Source organism: Hyperoodon ampullatus (assembly GCF_949752795.1).
Source record: "Hyperoodon ampullatus genome assembly, chromosome: 1".
Lineage (NCBI taxonomy): Eukaryota > Metazoa > Chordata > Mammalia > Artiodactyla > Ziphiidae > Hyperoodon > Hyperoodon ampullatus.
In genome coordinates this window covers 202,068,169-202,088,461 of record NC_136914.1, presented here as the reverse complement: position 1 = coordinate 202,088,461, position 20,293 = coordinate 202,068,169, and the positions used below count along the sequence as shown (strand labels likewise).

Here is a 20,293-nt window from a genome sequence, read left to right as displayed (position 1 = left end):
CACGCAGGCTCAGCGGCCATGTCTCACAGGCCCAGCCACTCCGCGGCATGTGGGATCCTCCCGGACCGGGGCACGAGCCTGTGTCCCCTGCGTCGGTAGGCGGACTCTCAACCACTGCGCCACCAGGGAAGCCCAGAAGTAATTCTTTTTTGTGAATGGATTTCTAATTTCATTTTGGTTGGTGATTGCTGGTGTATAGTAGCTCACATCTGTGGGCATTTGCTGTGTGCCATACACTGCTTTAAGCATCTTATCTCATATAATTTTCACAGTAAGCCTGTGCCTAGATCCTCATATTATTTCTGTTTTATAGATAAAGAAACTGGGCTTTAGAGCCCAGTTAAATTGCTCATGCAAGATCACATGGTTACTGGGTGGCAGAGACAGCAGCCCTGAGGCTGCACTCCTTTCCACTATCATCCACAGCATGCCCTCCACCTCATCCTACTCTGGAATTTGTTGCAATAGTTTTAGTTGAGTCTTTTGGATTTTCTAGGTAGACAGTTAATAGTGTCTGCAAATAAAGACCATATGTATTTCTACTTTTTCCATGCCTCTTGTTAGGTACATAGTTTTGTGAATCAATGTTCATCATTTCTCAGGAAGTCTGACCCGGTCAGTTTTTCCTTTAGCACTGGAACATATTGCCATTTCTTCTTCTTGGGAGTGGATGAAGCTTGTGTTTAGAGGCCATATAGATGGAAAATAGAGTGTAGAAACTCTTCTCCAACATATCTTGTTAAATTCAATAGATTGAATGAACATATGTTACTCCATTGTACTGTGAGTCTTTGTTTTTAATTAAAGTAGTTAATTTTTTCTCTTTATTAACTCTGCCTTTCCATTGCTCAAGTTTCTGATTTTTTTAAAATGATTTATTTATTTTTATTTATTTATTTTTGGCTGTGCTGGGTCTTTGTTTTGGCATGCGGGCTTCTCTAGTTGCAGTGCGTCGGCTTCTCTAGTTGTGGCGTGTGGGCTTAGTTGCCCCGCGGCATGTGGGATCTTATTTCCCCAACCAGGGATCGAACCTGCATCCCCTGCATTGGAAGGCAGATTCTTAACCACTGAACCAGCAGGGAGGTCCTTAAGTTTCTGCTTCTTGAGTGGAATTGGTTTATTTGGGAAGAGCAGCCGCTACCTCAAGCCTCCACTTGTTTAGCCTGGGCCAGGGTCTTATATGCTTGGCCAGGCTGCCCTTTTACCACTGGTTAAAATGGAAAATGAACATTTTGTGTTTCTATAGAGGAATTTCCCAGCTGTTGAACTGTACTCCTCTGTGGGGCAGCAGAAAGCCTGCTTTGTTGCCCTTGTTTGTTAGAGTTGCCGTGGGAGGGTGAGCCTCGGGAGGCCCAGCCTCTGGACACTCTTTCCAGAGCCTGACCTTTTAGGTGGCTTACTTGCACCATCCTGTGCAGATGCACATGGGCTGAGAGGGGCCTGGGGGTGGGGTGGGGTGTGTGTGTGTGTGTGTGTGTGTGTGTGTGTGTGAGACAGACAGACAGATAGACAAAACAGGCAGGCAGACAGACGGACACTGGGACAGGTGTTCCAGGCCTCTGCCCGCTGTGGGAATCAGGAGTCAGTCTCGCTGTCTACTGGCCGGCACCTAATTGGGAGAAAGATCCCTCCCTTCTGATCTGGGGCTTCCTGTCCTAACCTTAGGCTACTGGTCCATCCCAAAGCTTCAGCCCAAGGTGTGCCAGGACCACCATTGCTGACACCTGCTCCAGCAGGCAGCTCATTATCGAGTCCACTTGTTCTTGGCCGTGAGTCAGTGGGCAGGAATGTCTGGTTATGTTGTGTTTTCTCTCACGAGATGTAAATAATATGCTTTTCCCTTTAAAAAGTGGCACATGCTCATTAAAGAAGATTTGGAAAATAAAATTTAAAAGAAGAAAGAATTGCTAATCACTCTGTTGCCCAAACACAGTCACTTAAAGCATGTTAGTGTGTTTCCTTCCACTCTTTCCTTTTCTACACCCAGGCTATTTTTTAAATTGAGATATAACATTATATTAGTTTCACATGTACAACACAATGATTTGATATTAGTATACAGTGCAAAATGATCGCTACAATAAGTCTAGTTACCATCCGTCATCTCACATAGTTACAAGAATTTGTTTCTTGATGCGAACTTTTAAGGCTTACTCTCAGCAACTTTCAGATATGCAACACAGTGTTATTAACTGTAGTCACCATGCTGCACATTACCTCCCCATGGCTTATCTTATAACTGGAAGTTTGTACCTTTTGGCCCCCTTCACCCATTTCTCCCATCCCCCACCTCCTCGGAGCCCTTTGGCAACTACCAGTCTGTTCCTTGTATCTGTGAACTTGGTGTTTCATTTTGTTTTGTTTTGATTTGATTTGTTTGTTTGCTTGTTTTTTATACATTCCACATATAAGTGAAATCATATAGTATTTGTCTTTCTCTGCCTGACTTATGTCACTTAACATAATACCTCAAGACCCATCCATGTCACAAATGGCAAGATTCCATATTTTTTATGGCTGAGTAGTATTCCGTTGTATATACGGATACCACATCTTCTTTATCCATTTATGCACCAAGGCACACTTAGGTTGTTTCTATGTCTTGGTTATTGTAAATAAGGCTGCAGTGAACATGGGGGTGCATATATCTTTTCAAATTAGTATTTTGGGGTTTTTTTAAAAATAAATACTCAGAAGGGAATTACTTGATCATATAGTAGTTCTATTTTTCATTTTTTTGAGAAAACTCCACACTGTTTTCCATAGTGGCTGCACCAGTTTACATTCCCACGAACAGTGCACGAGGGTTCCCTTTTCTCCATACCCTCACCAGCACTGGTTATCTCTTGTCTTTTTGATAATAGCCATTCTAACAGGTGTGAGGTGATATCTCTTTGTGGTTTGGATTTGCATTTCCCTGATGATTAGCGATGTTTAGCATCTTTTCATGTGCCTGTTGGCCATCTCTATGTCTGCTTTGGAAAAATGTCTGTTCAGGTCCTCTGCCCATTTTCTAATCAGATTGTTTGGTTTTTTGCAGTTGAGTTGTAAAATTGCAACTATATATATATATATATATATATATATCCAAATCCAAAATTGCAACTTTATATATATGTAATATATATAATATAAATATATATCCAAAATTATATATTTGGGATATTAACCCCTTATTGGATGTATGCTTTGCAAATATTTTCTCCTATTCAGTAGGTTGCCTTTTCATTTTGTTTTCCTTTGCTGTGCAGAAGCTTGTTAGTGTGATGTGGTCCCACGTGTTTATTTTTGCTTTTATTGTGGAGTCAGATCCAAAAAATCATTGCTAAGACTGGTGTCAAGGAGCTTATGTCCTATGTTTTTTTCTAGGAGTTTTATGGTTTCAGATCTCACATTCAAGTCTTTAATCCATTTTGAGTTAATTTTTGTGTATAGTATAGGATAGTCTAGTTTCATTCTTTTGCAAGTAGCTGTCCAGTTTTCTCAACACCATTTATTGAAGAGACTGTCCTTTCCCCCATTTTATATTCTTGCCTCCTTTGTAATTAAAAAAAATTGGTCTTATTATTCTTTAGTTTTATGAACAAAGTTGTGTTTACCTTCCCCTCACAAGCTATTCTTAAAATAGTTCTGTTAATGCTGTTTGTACCCTACTTTTTTTTCTTATAATAGTATCATAAACATCTTGTCTGTATTCTTTGGGAACGTCACTTTAAATATTTGTGTAATATTCCATTAAGTAGATGGACCATCATTTATTCAACAAGTTTTTGGTCTTGACCCCTTGAAGACAAGGCACATCCTTCTTTCCCTTTTAATCCATTTCGATTCAATCACCCATGAAGTTGGCTAACCTTCTTTTGAATTTATATTTTCTGTCTGCACCATCTCTTTGAGGTAGTGGTATGCCAGTTGCTATGTGAAATGGAACTTCTTTTCATTTGCCTTAAACTTTACTCATTCAAGCTTCAGATAGGCTTCTTGGTCTTATTATCCTTTAGTTTGATGAATGAAGTTGTGTTTACCTTCCCCTCCCTGCTCTTAAGCTTTAGTTCTATGCACTCCCTCCCCAGCCGTCACAGGCAGGCACTGCTATAGATGGTAGGCCCCGCAGTGTGCTCCTGCCCCCATCACGGATGTGACTCTCGGCCTTCTGGTCTGTGGACAGCATTCAGGTGTATATTTCCCCACTGCGAGGTAGGATGTTTGCCGGTAAGAACAAGATTCCTTTGTCTTTCTTTTTTTCCTTCCCAAGTACATCTATTTCCCTTCCCCTTGGGTGGCCTGGGGTGCCCTGTTGGCTGGATGTTAGGAACTGGCTGCCTCACCCTTCACCTGCCCTGGACTATGTCTCTCCTCTTCCTGACTTCTGTTGACCTCCTGTTCCCACTCCACTGGTCCCTCCCTCACAGTGCTGTCACTTGCACTTCTGCTCCTGGCCTCTTCTCACCCAGTGAGTTTGTGTGACCTTCGCACTGCATTCATGCTTTGGGACTTAGCCGCTATAATGATGTCAGTGGCGCAGGTTAGCAGATGGCGGCAACAGCGATGAGACCTGACATGTTCTAATGACTCTCTCCTTCCCACCCTTGCTGGCCGAGCCGATGGAGGGGCAGAGGTTTCCTTGAGGCATTTTAGGAGGGGGCCGAGGGAATTCGGGGGTCCCCAGGTGCCGATGAAGCCTGTGACCTTTGCTGCTATAATATCAGTGTTTCACAAGCAGGGCGGTTCGGGAGCCCACTTGCAGCCCATCAAAAATTGATTTAATTGCAATTTTTCCTCCAATTAGGAGCACTGGAGCCTGACTAATTGGAGTAATAGAGAGTAATAAGGCTCAGATAAAAAGCCTTCCTCGGCGGCCTTTGTATCTCGTGTCAGTGCCTGTCAGAGGTCAGAGAGCTTGCATATTCTATTAGGCAGCCCGGCCTTCATTTGTACAAATTAGTTTACCCAACAGTAATTAAAATGCCAATGCGGGTTGAAGAGAACTGAATACCCTTGATGGGCATGTTGGTGAATGATGTGACAGCTCTGGTGGCCTCCCTTGCCAAAGTGTGTCAGCCCCAGCTCAGAGGCGGCTGGGGCCTGGGCCAGCTGGGCAGCTCCAGGCCAGCCACGGGGCACAGCTGCCGAGCACGCCCCTTCTGCCGCCCCTCCTCAGAGCCCCACAGTCGCTCCTTTCTTCTTCCAGGTGGAGTCGTTTGTTCACTTGTCCATTTGTTCATTCAGTAAGCATTTGAGTTTTCAGTATGTGTCAGGCATGATGCTAGGTGCTAGGGAGAGAACTTATGGGGCACGGGGTGTAAAATCACCTGGGCTCTGGAATTAAGACTAACTGGGTTCAAATTCTAGTCCTACTAGTTGCTCCCTATGTGAGCTAGAGCAAGTTACGTTACCTCTCTGTGTCTCAGTGTCCTCGTCTGTCAAATAGGGAAAGTGCTACCTGCTACATAGAGTTACAAGGATTAGACAGGGAATCGCTTTTGAAACACTTGCTCAGAACCTAGCACGCGGGCTTCCCTGGTGGCTCAGTGGTTAAGAATCCACCTGCCAATGCAGGGGACATGGGTTCGAGCCCTGGTCCAGGAAGATCCTACATGCCGAGGAGCAACTAAGTCCGTGTGCCACAACTACTGAGCCTGTGCTCTAGAGCCCGCGAGCCACAACTACTGAGCCTGCGTGCTACAATTACTGAAGCCCGCGTGCCTAGACCCCGTGCTCCGCGACAAGAGAAGCCACCGCAGTGAGAAGCCTGCTCACCACCAGGAAGAGTAGTCCCTGCTTGCCACAACTAGAGAAAGCCCGCGTGCAGCAACGAAGACCCAATGCAGCCAAAAATAAATAAATTAAATAAGTTTAAAAAAAAATTTTTTTTAAGTAAAATGGCTGAGAGCCTATTAAAAAAAAAAAAAAAGAACCTGGCACGCAGCAAGTGCTCAGTCAATTCCTAATGTAATTAAGAGGGTCTAAACTAAGGCAGAAGCAGCAGGATCTACCTTCTATTTGCCCTGCCCACACCCAACTAATTTTCCTTCATACCTTCCTCTCCTCTGTTCTGTATCTTGCTATTTTCTATTCCTCAACTTGAGTACCAGAACCCCTAACTCTCCTGGTCTCTCTGATGTGAGGGCTCCTATGTCTACTTCTTGGGCCTGATGATGATCTCTGTGATGCCAGGTTTGCCTGAGTTGGGGCCAGGAGGCCAGTACGGGAGGTTGGGGATCTGGGCAGGTCTGGGACTAGATCCCAGACCAGAAATTGTAGAAGGCTGGCTTCTGGTAAGGGCTTTCTGGTCCAAAAAGAGTAGAGTTTGTGGAGTCAGAATGACTTTTAGACCCTCAGGGTGAGAGAGTGCATGCACTTGTGTGAGAGCATGTGTGTCTGTGCGTGTGTTGACATTTTTAGGTATTGCTGGTACTTCTCATCTGTTATCTGGTTGCACTGCTCATGAGGGACTTCACTGTTCCAACGATGTATGACTGTGTCATGTGTCATTCAGGTCTGAGTCTGGTGATTTGGGAATTACTCCTCTAAGAAGTAGAGGGACCCCACCACCACCTCCGCCACCGCAGCTCGTGTGACTAGCTTGCCCAGCCTTGTTGGCTGTGAGCTCTGGAAGGTCCTTTCAATTGAGGCCCACAGGTTTGTTTGGGGCACCTCTTTGGGACCAGGAGCCGTGCTGGGCACTGGAGTACACAAGAGCCACCAGACAGTCCATGATTTCAAAATGAAGATGGGAAGATAACCCCCCAAATACCATTTGTCTCATGAAGGTGAGATCAGGGTGTGGCAGGACTTAAGAGGAAGGCCAGTCAAGCCACCAAGCAGCCAGCAGCTCCTGCCTCTGCCTGTTTAGCTCAGGTTTGTCATCCCTGTCCCTGGACAGTCCCTGTGGTTTGGATGTGAGACTTGGTGAACGTTCCAAGCAGGACCTGACTCCAAATCTGCTTGACTGTTGCATACGTGGTTTTTTTTTTCTTTTTTTTTTTACTGAGGTTATATTTGATTAAACTCTTAAGCCCTCATAAATGCCAGGGAGACGCTCTCCTCTCCCTCCTGCTCCTCCTCCCTGCTTCACATGGTTAAGCAAGGGAAAAGGGCAGCTTCTGGAAAGAAATATTCATGGCCGTCATGTCCAGGCAGTCAAGAAAGCCCCTCCTCCTGGAGGCAGAGGGCCGGGGCCGGGCCGGGTGGGCAGGGACAGAGGGCAGGAGTCCAGGGCCAGGTGTTCCCATCCCCGGCCCGGCCTGCTGGGGGTCAGAGCTGTGGGAGCGGCAGGGATTCAGCTTCCGGGTGCCTCCCATCTCTCTCCATTGACTTACCTTGACGCTAAGTTAGGCCTGTTGCCTGTCAGAGGCCTGCCACAGGCCTCCTTAAGAGTTGTCTGTATGTCTGTTCTGGCGCCCCTCACCTGGCCCCCTACTCCTCAAAAGTCTGGAGAGCCCGATTGCCCGCTCGAATGATTTCTAAGTGGCTATTATGTTTCCAACCCAAAGTAATTGGCTTTACCAGTTATTAATGGATTACCCTCAAGAGAAAAATGTTGGTGGGGGAGGGAAGTGAGGATAACACCTGGCTTTGTAGTTTGGGGCTTCAGTGTCCAGTGGCTGCTTCCCAGGCTGGGAGTCACTTGGGGCATGATGGAATGGCTGTTTTAGCATGTCGCTCTAGTTTAGTGGCTGCTGGCATGCCTATGGGTTGAGAGGAAGCTGGGAAGACCGAGCATGTCCCTAGAGAAGTCTTGACTTGAGGCATGGATGCTCCAGGGTGGTTCATGTGGCCTTTTTGTCAGCCTGGGGTTGAAACATAGATCCCTGCCCTGCAATTTTGATTGTAAATCAGTGGCTTGGCCAATGCCTGCCCTAACGTCTCCCCATCAGCAACTAGTAGGCCAACCCCCCGCCAAGCCAAAGCCATCGACTTCTCAGAGCCCTGACTGCGGAAATCCACCTCCCCACTGACGTGCTTGGGATCAGAGAGCCACAGGTGCTGGGCAAGGCCAGGGCCAATGGACTGCTGTCCCACATTGCTAACATGTCATTAGTATGTCCAGTTCCTCCCCCCATGCCCAGACGTGTAGAGACATGGCCCTTCCCTGCCCCAGGGCTCCTGAGTGACATAACTGCTTTCAGCTCTCTTGTTCCAGTTTAGATTTTCAAGCCCAGGGTTCCTGCAGGCTCCCCCTCCCAACCCCTTCCAAATCCTCTAACAAAGGAGTGGTCTGGCATGTGGGTTCAAGTTCTAGTCCTAGCACTATGGCCAGCCTGGCTCATTGCACAGATTTCTTCTCACTGGGTTTGGGCCTCCACTTAAAATGAAACTCTGCAGATTGTATATGTTGAACTTTTTAGGGGTTTAAGAGAGACTCTGGGAAATACTGAGTGTTCCTTCTCTCCTGCCTCTTGGCAGTGTCTGTCATTATCCTTTAAACTCTGTCTGACTCCTATCCCACTCCACAGCAGTCCTGGCTGCCTGGCCCCTAACATTCCCTACTTTCCCACCCTCACCTTTTCACGTTGTTACCCATCTTTCATAGTTCACCTTTTCTCAGTTTGGTGCCTTTATACCTGCCTGGTGCTTGTACCATGTTACCATATTCCCCCAGCTCTTAAAACCTTCGGTAAAGCCCCGCAGCCTCCCTCACCTCTGACCAGGGCATCCCCTTCTGGCGCCCAGCGACCTATTCCCAGGAGACCATTTCTGTGGTGTGGCGTCGTGAACTTGGTGTTCATACAACCAAAGCCCAACAGGCTTGCTCTCCCTTGGCCTCAGTTGCACATCTAGAGATCCATTTTTATGGTGGGCAGAGACCACCCAACCAGGTCTAAGCAGTAAACTCAGCTATTGAATCCATGGGTCCTCTGGCCAAGCAGCTCTGGGAGGTTACAGCCCTCACTGTGCTTCCATATGGTTTTCCCACAACTTCTCTGATGGCTCTCTTGGCTGCTTCTCTCATCCTGGCTTAACCCCATGATCCCCTGGAGAATGAGCACAGCACTTCCAATTGTATAGCCATTTCCGCCACAAGTTCTGACAAGCCAGACCTAACTGCTCTCCTTTTGTTTGGCAGCTCCTTTGTGACAGGGACAGCCTGTTGTGGGCACTTCTCACCCCTAAGAATCTGGGACCTCAACAGGTAAGAGATTCCTGAGCCCACCATGGCTTCCAGGGTGGGTGGGGCTGGAGCGGCTGGGAAGCAGAGGAAAGCTGGCTGAGCCAGCCCCTGGTTCAGTTGGCCGAGTGGTCCAGGAGGATGCTGGAAGGACCCTGCCCCCAAACCCACTGACAGCCTCCGCTGTGGCACCTTCGCACATGGAATCATTTGTTAGCTTGAGGAGACTGTTGAAGTAATTTATAATAGGTAAATAATTTCATGTAGAATTTATGATAACAACAACAGTCTGGACGTATGATACTTCTTCTCTAAGGAGTGTCTGACTATGTGGCTATATAAAATCCCATCTATCCTCAGAGATGATTTCTCTAAAATAAAGAAATTTTGGAAGTGGCCTACAGATCCGTAAGAAGAACAATACAGAACAGTTAAAATATATCCAGTTTTTATTCACAATTCTCTGCCTTGGCAGGCTTGACACATTCCCATCTGATTACCTGCCATTCTGTTGGGGTTTTTTTAATCTTTCATTTTGACATAATTATAGATTCACAGGAAGTTACAAAAGTAGGAAGGCAAGGCACCTGTGTAACATCTTACATAATATCAAGTCTAGGAAGTTGACGTTGGTACAGTCCACGGACCTTTATCTGATTGTACTTGTGTGTGGTGTGTGTGTGTGTACGTATTTCTTTGCAGTTTTGTCCCATGTGTAGAGTCATGTAACTGCTACCACAGTCAAGATAAAGAACTGTTTGTTCCATCACAGACACCCCTCATGTACCCCTTTATAGTTGCACCCATCCTCCTCCCCTCCTCCACTGCTCCTTGCCCCTAACCTCTGGCAACCACTTAGGTGTTTTTCATCTCTGTCATTTTGAAAGTATTATATAAACGAAATAATATATCTAACATTTGGAGATTTGCTTTTTTTTTTTTTTTTTTTAACTGAGCGTAATTACCTCGAGATTCACAGAAGTTGTTTCATGTGTCAATCGTGCTTTATTTCTTATTGCTCAGTAGTATTCCCTGGTATGGATGTACCAAAGTTTCTTTCCCCATCGACCAGCATTCACCCACTGAAGGACGTTTGGGTTGTTCTCAATTTTCTGACTATTGCAGATCAAGCTATTATGAACATTTGCGTATAGGCTTTTGTGTGGGCATATGTTTTCAGTTTTCTGGGATTAATGTGGGGGAATACAATTGCTGAGTCATTGGTAAGTGTGTGTTTAGTTTTTTACCTGCCGGACTATTTTGAGTATCTTTACCACTTTATATTGACCCCAGTGTCTGAGAGATCTAGTTTCTTCACATTTTCAACAGCATCTGGTAGTGTCACTATTTTTTATTTTAGCTATGTTAATGGATGTGTTATTTAATTGTGGTTTTAATTTGAATTTCCCTAATAGCTAGTGATGTTGAACAAGTTTTCTTGTGCTTATTTGCCTTCTGTATATTCTCTTTGGTGAAATGTCTGCTCATGTTTTTTGCCCATTTCTAACTGGATTGTTTGCTTTGTCACCGTTGAGGTTGCAGAGATGGGCATTTCTGCTGAAAGTCACTTTTATTTAGTCACATAGCTGGACCTTATGCTTGGCATCAATATTGATCTGGGCCTGGGATGGCGGACAAGCTGGGGCAGGGAGGGTGTACGCCACCCCACCGTGACCCAGCTTTATCTTGAAGGTTGAGTAGTCTTTGGCCTCTTCTGCCCGTGGTTGCCTTGGTAGGGATGCTTCTGGGCACAGATTTATGGTCAGGATGGCGTTCTAAGGCACCAGCTGCCTCAACAGCATTCTCTTATGAAATCCCTAGACCTCACTAACCCTAAACACTGGGTCTTTACAGAACCCAGAAAGGACCCAAATGAAAATGGGCACAAGACAGCTATGGCCTCAGTTCTCACTGAAGCCAGACAACAAATAGCCATTGCACCCTTACGCCAGCCTGAGGCAAGGCCGCCCTGGGCCTCACTTGGCTTTCCCTTCTCTCTAGCTCCCAGACTCCCCTCCTCACCACTGAGGAGCCAGGCCTTGCTTAAACATCTCTTCCATTCCCAGGGAAGCCTGGAGGACCAGTGGTGCAGGGACTGAGGGAAAGATGCCCTGGTGGAGGCATCTGCTTTCGGTGGGAGGAAACGGATGGACAGGACGACCGTCTGTAGCTGTCTTTCCCAGAGAAGCCCAAGCAGATAATAAAGCCATGTAGAAAATAGGATTAAGGTAATGAACAGGCAGGACAGAGTTTGATCTTTCAATAACGCCAAAGCCTGACTGACAGGCCAATCTGGAAGGTGGAGCAACATGGTCGGCAGGACTCAGTTGCGGGGCGGTGTTTGGTGCTGTGTGGATTCTTTGCTTTTAACCTGTCACCGCTGAAACTTGAGGAGTTCTGGGATTTTCTCTTTTATGTGTGTGCTACAACTTGCGGGGGAGGAGTACTGGAAGGGCAGTTTTGCTCAGAGCATCATCGCCCCTCCAGGAGCTGCCCTCGGGATGATGGTGGGGGCTGGGACGCAGCTCAGAGGTGCAGGCAGCCTGCTGGGCACCAGCACACCCTCATCTGTGTCTCTCCGGGTACTGGTCCTCAGGCTGCTTTTCACAGTGCCTGGAGACCTCTTTCAAGGTCACCATGGCTCCCTCAGCCCTTTGTTCATCAGGATTCCTAGAGACTCTGTTCTCCCTCTGGGCTAGGGATGGGGAGGTGCTAGCTGGAGCACACAGGTCTGAGAGCAGCCGTGGGCACAAAGCCGTTGCCTAGATGGTAAGGAACTTGGCTGTCCCCGTCTCCCTTCCTCCTTTCCTGCCCGTCTCTCCTAGAGCTGGGGACAGGCCAAAGGACAGGGGATTTCTAACCTGTCTAAATCAGATGGGAAGAAAGATGGAGTCCTTCACCCAATTTGGATGTGCTAGAGTGTTCCTGCTTCCGAGGATAGATGGCATTCAGGTCCAGTCCCTGGCCCCCAAGGGCTCTATCCTGAGAGACTGTGCAGATAGCCAACCACTGAAGTATCCCTAGCTAGGCCCTGAGGAACTGTGCCAAAGCCATCCTGTTCCTGAGTTTGGGTCTGGAGGAATTAAGGCCCATCTTGTGTTCTCCATCTGCATTTGATCAGGGCCCTTGGCTCAACCCCCAGGGAAGGTGTTATCTGTGTGGGGCATGCCTCCCGCTGCTGGAAGACCCCGGGGGTGGGTGGCGGTTCTGACTGGCTTCACAACACATCAAGCCAGTGATCTTCTCCTGGGTTTGCCCTTGCTGTGGATTTTACCTTTTCTGCGAAGGTACATTTGAGCTGGATCTACCATTGGTGCCCTGAGACCAGGGCACAACGGGCAACCCCAGTGGCAGTGGGAAGGCAGGCACCAGGATGGGGAGGCCTGTGATCTCAGCGTTGGAGATGTCACAGTGGGTCCAGCTGTGGTCCTAAGGCAGCCTGGGGACTGTTGGGTAAGGAAGTCAGTAGGGGTGGATTTTGGTGACTTGGCTACTCCTAGGGCATTGAGGGTTTGAGTCCTTGGCTAGGTACTGCGCTGCTCTGTATGTGTGTGACCATGTTCATGGCCCCTGCATAATCCCACCTCATCTCCCCTTCCCCTTCAGGCCCGCATCATCCCCAGTTCCCCATGACTCCTCCATTTCCATCCTTAGCCCTTAAATCTCCTCTTTCTCAGCAAAGGCAGGGGCAAAGAAGCTTCTCACATATTCTGACAGACACCCTATATTTTTCCCCTCTGAGCTTTTGCTCTAGCTGACCCCTGTGCCTGGGATACCCCCTCTCTGCCTACTGAAACCCTGCTCATTCTTCAGCATAAATAGCACCTCCACCATGAAGCCCTCCCTGATCCTCACCCCTGTGGCTGGAGCTGGTGACCCTTAGAGCATTCATAGGGCCCCCTTGATGGCCACCATGTGGCCTGGTATAGCTTCCCTTCAGGCTGGGAACTTATCTTGGAACCCTGGACTGAACACGGGAGACATATGTCAGGACATCTGATGGTGTTTGGACTGACAAGGGGCGCCTGGCTGCAACCCTTTCTGTCTGCAGAAAGAACTGGTGTCCTGAGCGCAGACTGGGCCACTCTGAGGGCACCATTAGTGCCCATCCCACCCAGGTGTGGCTTTGTCTCTGCCCCCGCCCTCCACCTCCACCTGGGGCAGGGGGCCTGGCCCTCAGTCGGGGTGATTATGGGAATTGCCCCTCTTTAAAGTACCTGCCTTCTCCTTTGAAAGTATTATTGACAGCTTTTCTCATTTTCTTTTTTCTTTACCTCTTTGAGGAACCCTGTAATTTCTTTTTCTTTCTTTCTTTCTCCCCCCACCCCTTCCCTTTTTCTTTCTTGTCCCCTCCGTCGTCGCCCCCCCCAGCTCTTTGAAATTGGCTCTCTGCCTGCTGACACCAAACTGATACTTTGCGTTTCACTTCTCCTTATCCCTTTATGGCAACAGATGTTGAAATTTTGTATCCTTTTATCTGCCCGGCTGCCCCTTCCTGTAATTACGGTCCTCTTGTTAGCAGTACAAAGTGGGCTGCCCGGCTGCCTGGCCTTTGAGCCACTGTGTCTGAACACGTGTGCATGGGCAGGTGCTGGGGCTGTGCACGCGCACACGCATGCATGTGAGAGGCCTGTGCTTGGGAAGGGCCCTTCCCGCTCACCTGATGGGACTGGGGCAGGCGAAGCTTCGGTGGGCTTCTCCTGGTCTCCACGGACTCTGTGGTTGTATGTGAGACTTGTCTGTCTCCTTGATTCCCTCCCCCTCCCCACCAGGGGGCTGGACGAGGACAACCACTCCCTCCTCTCATGCCAGCTGAGCAGTGAGCACCCGGAGGCCCATCGTGGTCGGGAAGCCAGATCCCACCAGCTTGTGCCCCTCACATACCCACGCCTCCAGCCAAGCCAGGTGCCCCAGCCCTGCACCTCTGTTGTTGCTGGCCCTTCACCTGAGCGGTCCCCCATCTCCTGTCACTGCCTGTCACAATCCTGTCACTCACTGAAGAGATGTTCTTTTATCTGTCCCCTTATAAAACTCTGTTTCATCTCTCTTCTGGTACCCACTGAGCCACCCCTTGTATTGTTAGTTGGATAGATGACAGACTTCTCTCCCTCCCTGGACTGAAAACTCCTTGAAGAAGGGACACTGTCTCCCTCAAAGCCTCATCTCACATCCCCCTGCAGTATCTATTAGGCACAATGCCTCGTATACAGAAGGTGCTCAGTAAATGGTTATTGATCAAAGAAAGGAAGAAAGGGAAGGGGAGGGTGGAAAGGAAAAGAAGGGAGCAAAACCCTCCTATTTTCTTAGTGACCATGTTGGGTCCAGCTTATACCTTCAGGCCACCTGTCCCCTGGGGGCAGAGAAGATGTAGGAAGGTGGAGTGTTTGCCACCCTTCCACCCTCTCACCAAAAGCCATCGTTGCATTTTTGCAGTTGCACGTGCCAGATGGGGTATCCTCACACCCAAACAGACGCAGGAATGAACACCCATAGAGTCTCCAAGGAGCGTCATCAGGAACCCAGTGTGTTCACAGTGGCTGTAAATGGTGTGAGGGCCACGGGCATTCTTAGATGTGGGTGAGGAGGTGGAGCCAGGGTTATCTGACCTCAGGGCAGTTTAGCACAGGAGGACTTTCTATGGGCCACGGCTTGTGCTGGGAGCTCAGGCAGGCCAGGCAAGGGAGGTGTGTGGAGGCCGGGATGAGGGAACTCAGAGGGAGGAAGGCAGTGGCGCAGGTCACCCGGCTTCCCTGGCCTGCAGGACCCAGACTGGGGGTAGGGTGGAGGGAGGCTTCCAGGGACTGCCCCTCTGTGCCTAACTTCAGCCTGGTGCTTAGGGCCCCTCCCAGACAGGGCATCTGGGTCTTCAAGGCCAGTGCCTACCTCCAGTTAGCTGTCCCCACAAAAATGGTGATGGGGGGTGGGTATAAGTATCTTATTTAAATTTCCTCCTCCCTGTCACGAAGTTCTTGTCATCTCACTTCCCTCCAGCTTCAGTGGAGTTGCCTGGGCAGCAGGTTGGGATGGGCCAGGGAGCGCCAATTCCCTCACCTGATCCCCTCCTCAAGGGTCCCTGGGATGAGGCCACACTCCGCTTGCTTTTCCTACCCAGGTACTCTGGGGACTCCTGGGGGAAGCCACACACAGCCAGGCCTCCCCGGCCTGTGTCTCATTCATCAGGCTCACAGGGGCAGCCCCATCTGTCTTTATCTTTCCCTGGGTCAAGAGAGAATTGCTGGAGTCAGGCTGCGGGGAGGCTGGGGTGGAGGCCCCCCAGCCCTCAGTGGCTCCTGGAGGCCCCGGCTTTGTGCGCAGGAGTTGCAAGGGAATGGACTTTTTGTCTGGCCCTCTATAGTGACAGAGCTGGCCCTTGCTCCTGTCTTGGCCTGAGGCTCTAAGCGGCAGCCCCTTTCCCACACAAGTTGTGCGACAGCCAAGGCTCTGCACGCCCCCCCTTGCGCCCCCCACCGTGAGAGGCCGAGAGGCATTCTTAACATTCTTTCCAGAGAAAAGGGGTGAAACGTCTGAATTTGGGGGTCACCACGTTATACAAATTGCAATCTAATCGTTTTTACAAGAACACACTTGCAGTAAGAAAAGGAACCCGGAGGAGGGGCTGAGGAGACAAACAGCTTGTTTTGTCCCCCTTCCCCCCAAAGTTTGGGGCTATTGTTGAGCTCATCTTGCTTCCTCCACCAAAGCAGTTGAGCTAGAGTTTTCTGGTTAAATTGGTCCTGTGGTGGGGGCCACGAAGGGCCCACGGTGCCATTTCTGTTTGTTTTCCCAAATCAAAGCCCCAGCGGGGCTCCTATGGCACCGCTGGGCTGCTATTTGAAGAGACGGGCCATTTCCCAGAGCCTGGTGTGTCAGTTTATGCTCTGAACTTAACCTCACAGGCACTGCACAACAGAGCCTCGAGGGTCCCAGGCCCAGAGGCAAAAGAAACTGTATCTTTTTATTGGCCCATTTAAAGTGTGTGTGGCCCTTTCAGAGAATCAGAGAACTAACATGGCAGAAACTCCTCAGGCCTGGGCCAGGCTGGGCTGGCAGACAGGGGGCTTTGGGGACTTGTCCTGGCCTCCAGCGGCTGGTGCTCGCTCGGCCGTTGGGTCTCCCCAGAGGGTAGAGTTCTGTGTTTCTTATTGCACACGCTGGCATGACACTTTCCAGCGGTGGCTCAGATGTCCCCCTGCCTGGGCAGGGGCCCAGGGTGGCAACTCGGTCTGGGTGTGGCCCTTCTGCTGCCGACCCTCAGTCCATGGGTGCCCAGCTCTCCTTCCTTCTGAACCCTGGGACCAGGGGTGGGCAGGTAGAGCCATGCTGGGCTTCACGCCCCCCAATCTCCACTGCCTTTCATCTTCTATTTCAAACAGACAAACATGAAATTACTTCTGCAGATTAAAGGGGAGAGCTCCTCAGTCATTCCTGAAGGCCTCACTAATGGAGGGGGCAGGGCCCCTAAATCTGGAAGGAGGGAGAACTGTGGAGCAAAATAGCCCTGACCCAGTGGACGAGACAGACAGAGACAGAAAGAATATGACCCCAGGCCCTCTCAGGGCTCTGGCTTGCCCAGGGGTGGTGAATCATGGCTGGTGGCCCATCTGGAAAGGTGGGCCTTCTTGGGAGCTGAGGTTAGTGATCTCTAGGAGATGCTGATCTGGGGAGAAGGCTTTCTGTCTGATCCCTCAGCACACAGAGGAGGAAGGAGGCTGGGGACACGGGTCCTGACTTAAGGCCTACCCCCCGCCCCCCGCCCTGACTGGAGAACAACAGTACTCTCGCTGGGGGTCACCGCACTGCCCAGGACTCGTGGGCAGAGTTGGGCAGAAAAGAACCCACAGCCTCCTCCTTTACTCCTTCAGGGAAGATGGCGGCTCCAATGAGGAGAAGGGAGGTTGAGGGTCAGAGAGTCTGTGTGAGGTAGAAGGACTGGAGCTAAGGTCCACGTTCATACACGTGGCTGGTGGCCTCATCTGCCTCAAGCTCTCTGGTGAAACTGGCCTGGGCCGAAGCTGGGCTGGTGAGACCACAAAGTCCTCCCTCACCCGTGCCGGGGCCTCTCACCTGGGTGTCCCTGTGAAGTGTCCACAGCCCAGTTTCTCCCGTCACGTCACGGGGGAGAGCCCAGCATCTCTTGGATGAAGCTGAGGGATTTGGCCTGGAGCGTGTGCCCTTCATTCCCCCGTTATTCTGCAGAAACTCACCGCTTCTACCCGTCCCCTAGCCACAGGAATTAGCGGGTACACTTGATGTTGAGGGGTAGTTGCTAGGGCCAGGAGGCCCCCCTACGTGGTTGCTAGGGGTCTGGCATCGGGGCGAGGGGTCTGCCCACTGCCGCGGTCACGGAGGGAATTACACAGTCACAAAGAAATTGTTCTTCTCGGTAATCTGCTCTCGGCCACCGAGAGGGGCAAGGGTGGGGGGAGCAAGCTGGAGCCCAGCAGGCTGGTGGCTGTGATCACAGAGGCGTGCTAGCCCCGGGCCGGGGGCCAGCCGGGCCAGGAACACCAGGGACCAGCCTGCTAAGCTGCTTTCTCAGCGATTTCTCTCCCCAGACACAAAGGTGTTTACTTGTTTTAACATCTCCTGGGACTCCCCTTCTCCCTTTGTGTGGTCTTTATCCCCAGTGAGGTTTGAGCCCCAGATTACAGGCAGGAATTAAGGCATTGGACTCAGGCAGCGCAGAACTGCATGACCTGTGGGATCAAGGCGTATAAAGTAACCGTGTGTGTGTGTGTGTGTGTGTGAGGGGGGCCGACCCCTTCAGCAAGGCCCATTCATCGTCCCGAGGAGGAGTGGCTGGGCGGCAAGCAGCCAGCGTGCAGGTGTGATGGAGGGGCTGCTGGTGGCTGACTAAGGCCTTCAGCTGGGGGAGAGGCAGGGACTGGGAAGCGGGGAGAGGGGTGGGAGTCTAGGGCATCTCCTCCTTTGGCCTCCCTCCTAAGGGAATCTAATTCTAGCTCAGGAAGGAGAGCTGCATTTCCCCAGGAACTGATGCCATTTGAAGGTTAGAAGAATGTGTGTGGGCCAGGGTGGGACAAGCTCTCATCCTCTGCCCTGCCTCTCCTCCCAGTGGGCAGCTGATGACGCACCTGGGCGGTGACTTTCCCCCAGGGGCGGGGGTGCTGGACGTCATGTACGAGTCCCCTTCCACACTCCTGTCCTGTGGTTACGACACCTACGTTCGCTACTGGGACCTCCGAGCCAGTGTCCGGTGAGTGTGCCGGGCAGGAGGACGGGTGGTGAGAACCCCACGCCAGTCCTGGCCCTCCCTCCAGTCCTGGCGGGCCCAAAGGAGAGGGACAGAGACTCTGTATCAGGGGCTGGTAGAGAGCAGCTGACAAGGTCAGATCAAGCTTAGACTCCCCACCTTGGCGGCCCTGGCCTTGTGACCCAGGAGACCATAGCCAGGGCCTCGGGAGCCATCAGGGTGCTGTCCCTCAGCATTCTGTCCCAGCTTTCTCGAGGCCTTTCTTGCCTCTTAAGTCTGGTGACACACATCAGCCATGTGATGCGCAAACGAGACATAAACCTGCCTGGGGCCAGGGACTTGCTGAGGAAGAGATCTTTACTGAGGAGGCTTTCCCCCATTAAGTCTGGTTTTAAAGGAATTTGGTGATTCGGCATCTCTTTCTCCCAGCCAGAGTGGCTCCCTAAGGCCTCTGGGGAAGCTGGGGTGGAGGTGGAGGGCACCCCCAAACCTCCCCCTGCATTGCCTTCTCCCTGACAGGAAGTGTGTCATGGAGTGGGAAGAGCCCCACGACAGCACGCTGTACTGCCTGCAGACGGACGGGAACCACCTGCTGGCCACTGGCTCCTCCTACTACGGTGTCGTGCGACTGTGGGACCGGCGCCAAAGGGCGTGCCTACACGTAAGCATCCTGCCCACCGCAGGCCTCCTGGATGCCAGGACTTGTTATTGGGGGCTGCGCTGGGAGCGGGTGTGCCTGGAGGGGGTGGGAGGAAGCCTACAGTGGCCCCTGTCCCCCGGCACTGGGCCTGGGAATCCTGGGTTTGGGCTCCCCCAGCTCCCAGTGGGGACACTCTCGCCACTCCTGTCCCTCCCGTGCAGGCCTTCCCTCTGACGTCGACGCCCCTCAGCAGTCCTGTGTACTGCCTGCGCTTCACCACCAGGCACCTCTACGCTGCACTGTCTTATAACCTCCATGGCCTGGACTTTCAAACGCCGTGACAGGGCCACCCCAGCCTGTGGGCCAGAGAAGCCAGCTACTCAGGGACCTCTGCTGCCTGCAGGGTGCAGTGATACCTCCTCCCCGGCCCCGCCTGTGTTCCTAGACCTGTGACCATGGTACTCAGGCACCTTAAGATAAAGGCTGCTGACTCCTGGGCACTGGGGTTACCCAGGGGTGCAATCCCTCTCAGGAACCAGGTGGAAAGAAGGGACCTGCTGCTGCTCAGCTGAACTTAGCCGGACCTCGCTTCCCTGTTGGCCAGAGCAAGGATCTGGCCTGGGGAGAGAGGCCCACCCCTTCTTAGAGCCGGGCCAGCTCGCCACAAGAGTGAGGTGAGGTGCTCCAGCCTTCCCAGTTGGTCCCTTCCTGCCCCTTCCCTGGAAGGAGAGGGGAGGCTGCCAATATGCTGTGACACCAGCCTCCACCTCAGTCAGACCCCACCCCTGACCAAGCTCTTGGGCTGGGGACTCATTCCTGGGGTATTGTGTGGCCTGGTCTTGCTTTGAAATCAAGAAAGGACAAAGGGAACCCCGAAATTTTGAATGAGTTCTGAGCCAGCCCAACCTCAGGCTAGCTGTTGAGACATGCTAAAACGTTCATTTTGTAGAAATAAAGCTTGATTGTTCACAGATCTGGTTCCTCACTGGCTGGCAAGACCCCAGGGAAAAGGAACAACAGATTTAAACTTGGGGTTGGGCATGCTAGGGAAGGGTAAGATCTCGTGGCTCAGTGTCTCAAAGAACAAACGTTTCTTTTCTTCAGGAAAACCTCTCATTAACCCCTCCACCCCTTTGGCCCTGGTGGTTGGGCGGGTGTCGCCTGTGGGGTATGGAGGGGGACTGTGGAAAGGCTCCTGGCTGCTAAGCTGCTGTCTGCCTGCAGTGACCTCCTTCACCCTACTCCAGCGCTCCACAATGCTGCAACCCTTAGGCTGGCTTTACACCCACAGCGTCTTAATATCCTGGGCTGTTTCCAGGTTTTCTGCAGT

At 50.9% G+C, this 20,293-nt stretch overlaps 1 protein-coding gene across 1 annotated transcript in view; it reads left to right on the top strand.

The window, feature by feature from the left end:
- The window catches only part of FBXW4 (F-box and WD repeat domain containing 4), a gene marked incomplete at its 5' end in the record, with an annotated part of 84,254 nt that extends 64,318 nt beyond the window's left edge, over window positions 1-19,936 (top strand). Inside the window, 4 exons of the mRNA XM_079717382.1 lie at window positions 9,071-9,136; window positions 18,186-18,326; window positions 18,843-18,984; window positions 19,185-19,936. Coding sequence (XP_079573508.1) covers window positions 9,071-9,136; window positions 18,186-18,326; window positions 18,843-18,984; window positions 19,185-19,304 — 469 coding nt within the window. The 3' untranslated portion in view covers window positions 19,305-19,936. The remainder of the gene's footprint in view (window positions 1-9,070; window positions 9,137-18,185; window positions 18,327-18,842; window positions 18,985-19,184) is intronic.
- Window positions 19,937-20,293: the final 357 nt, after the last annotated feature.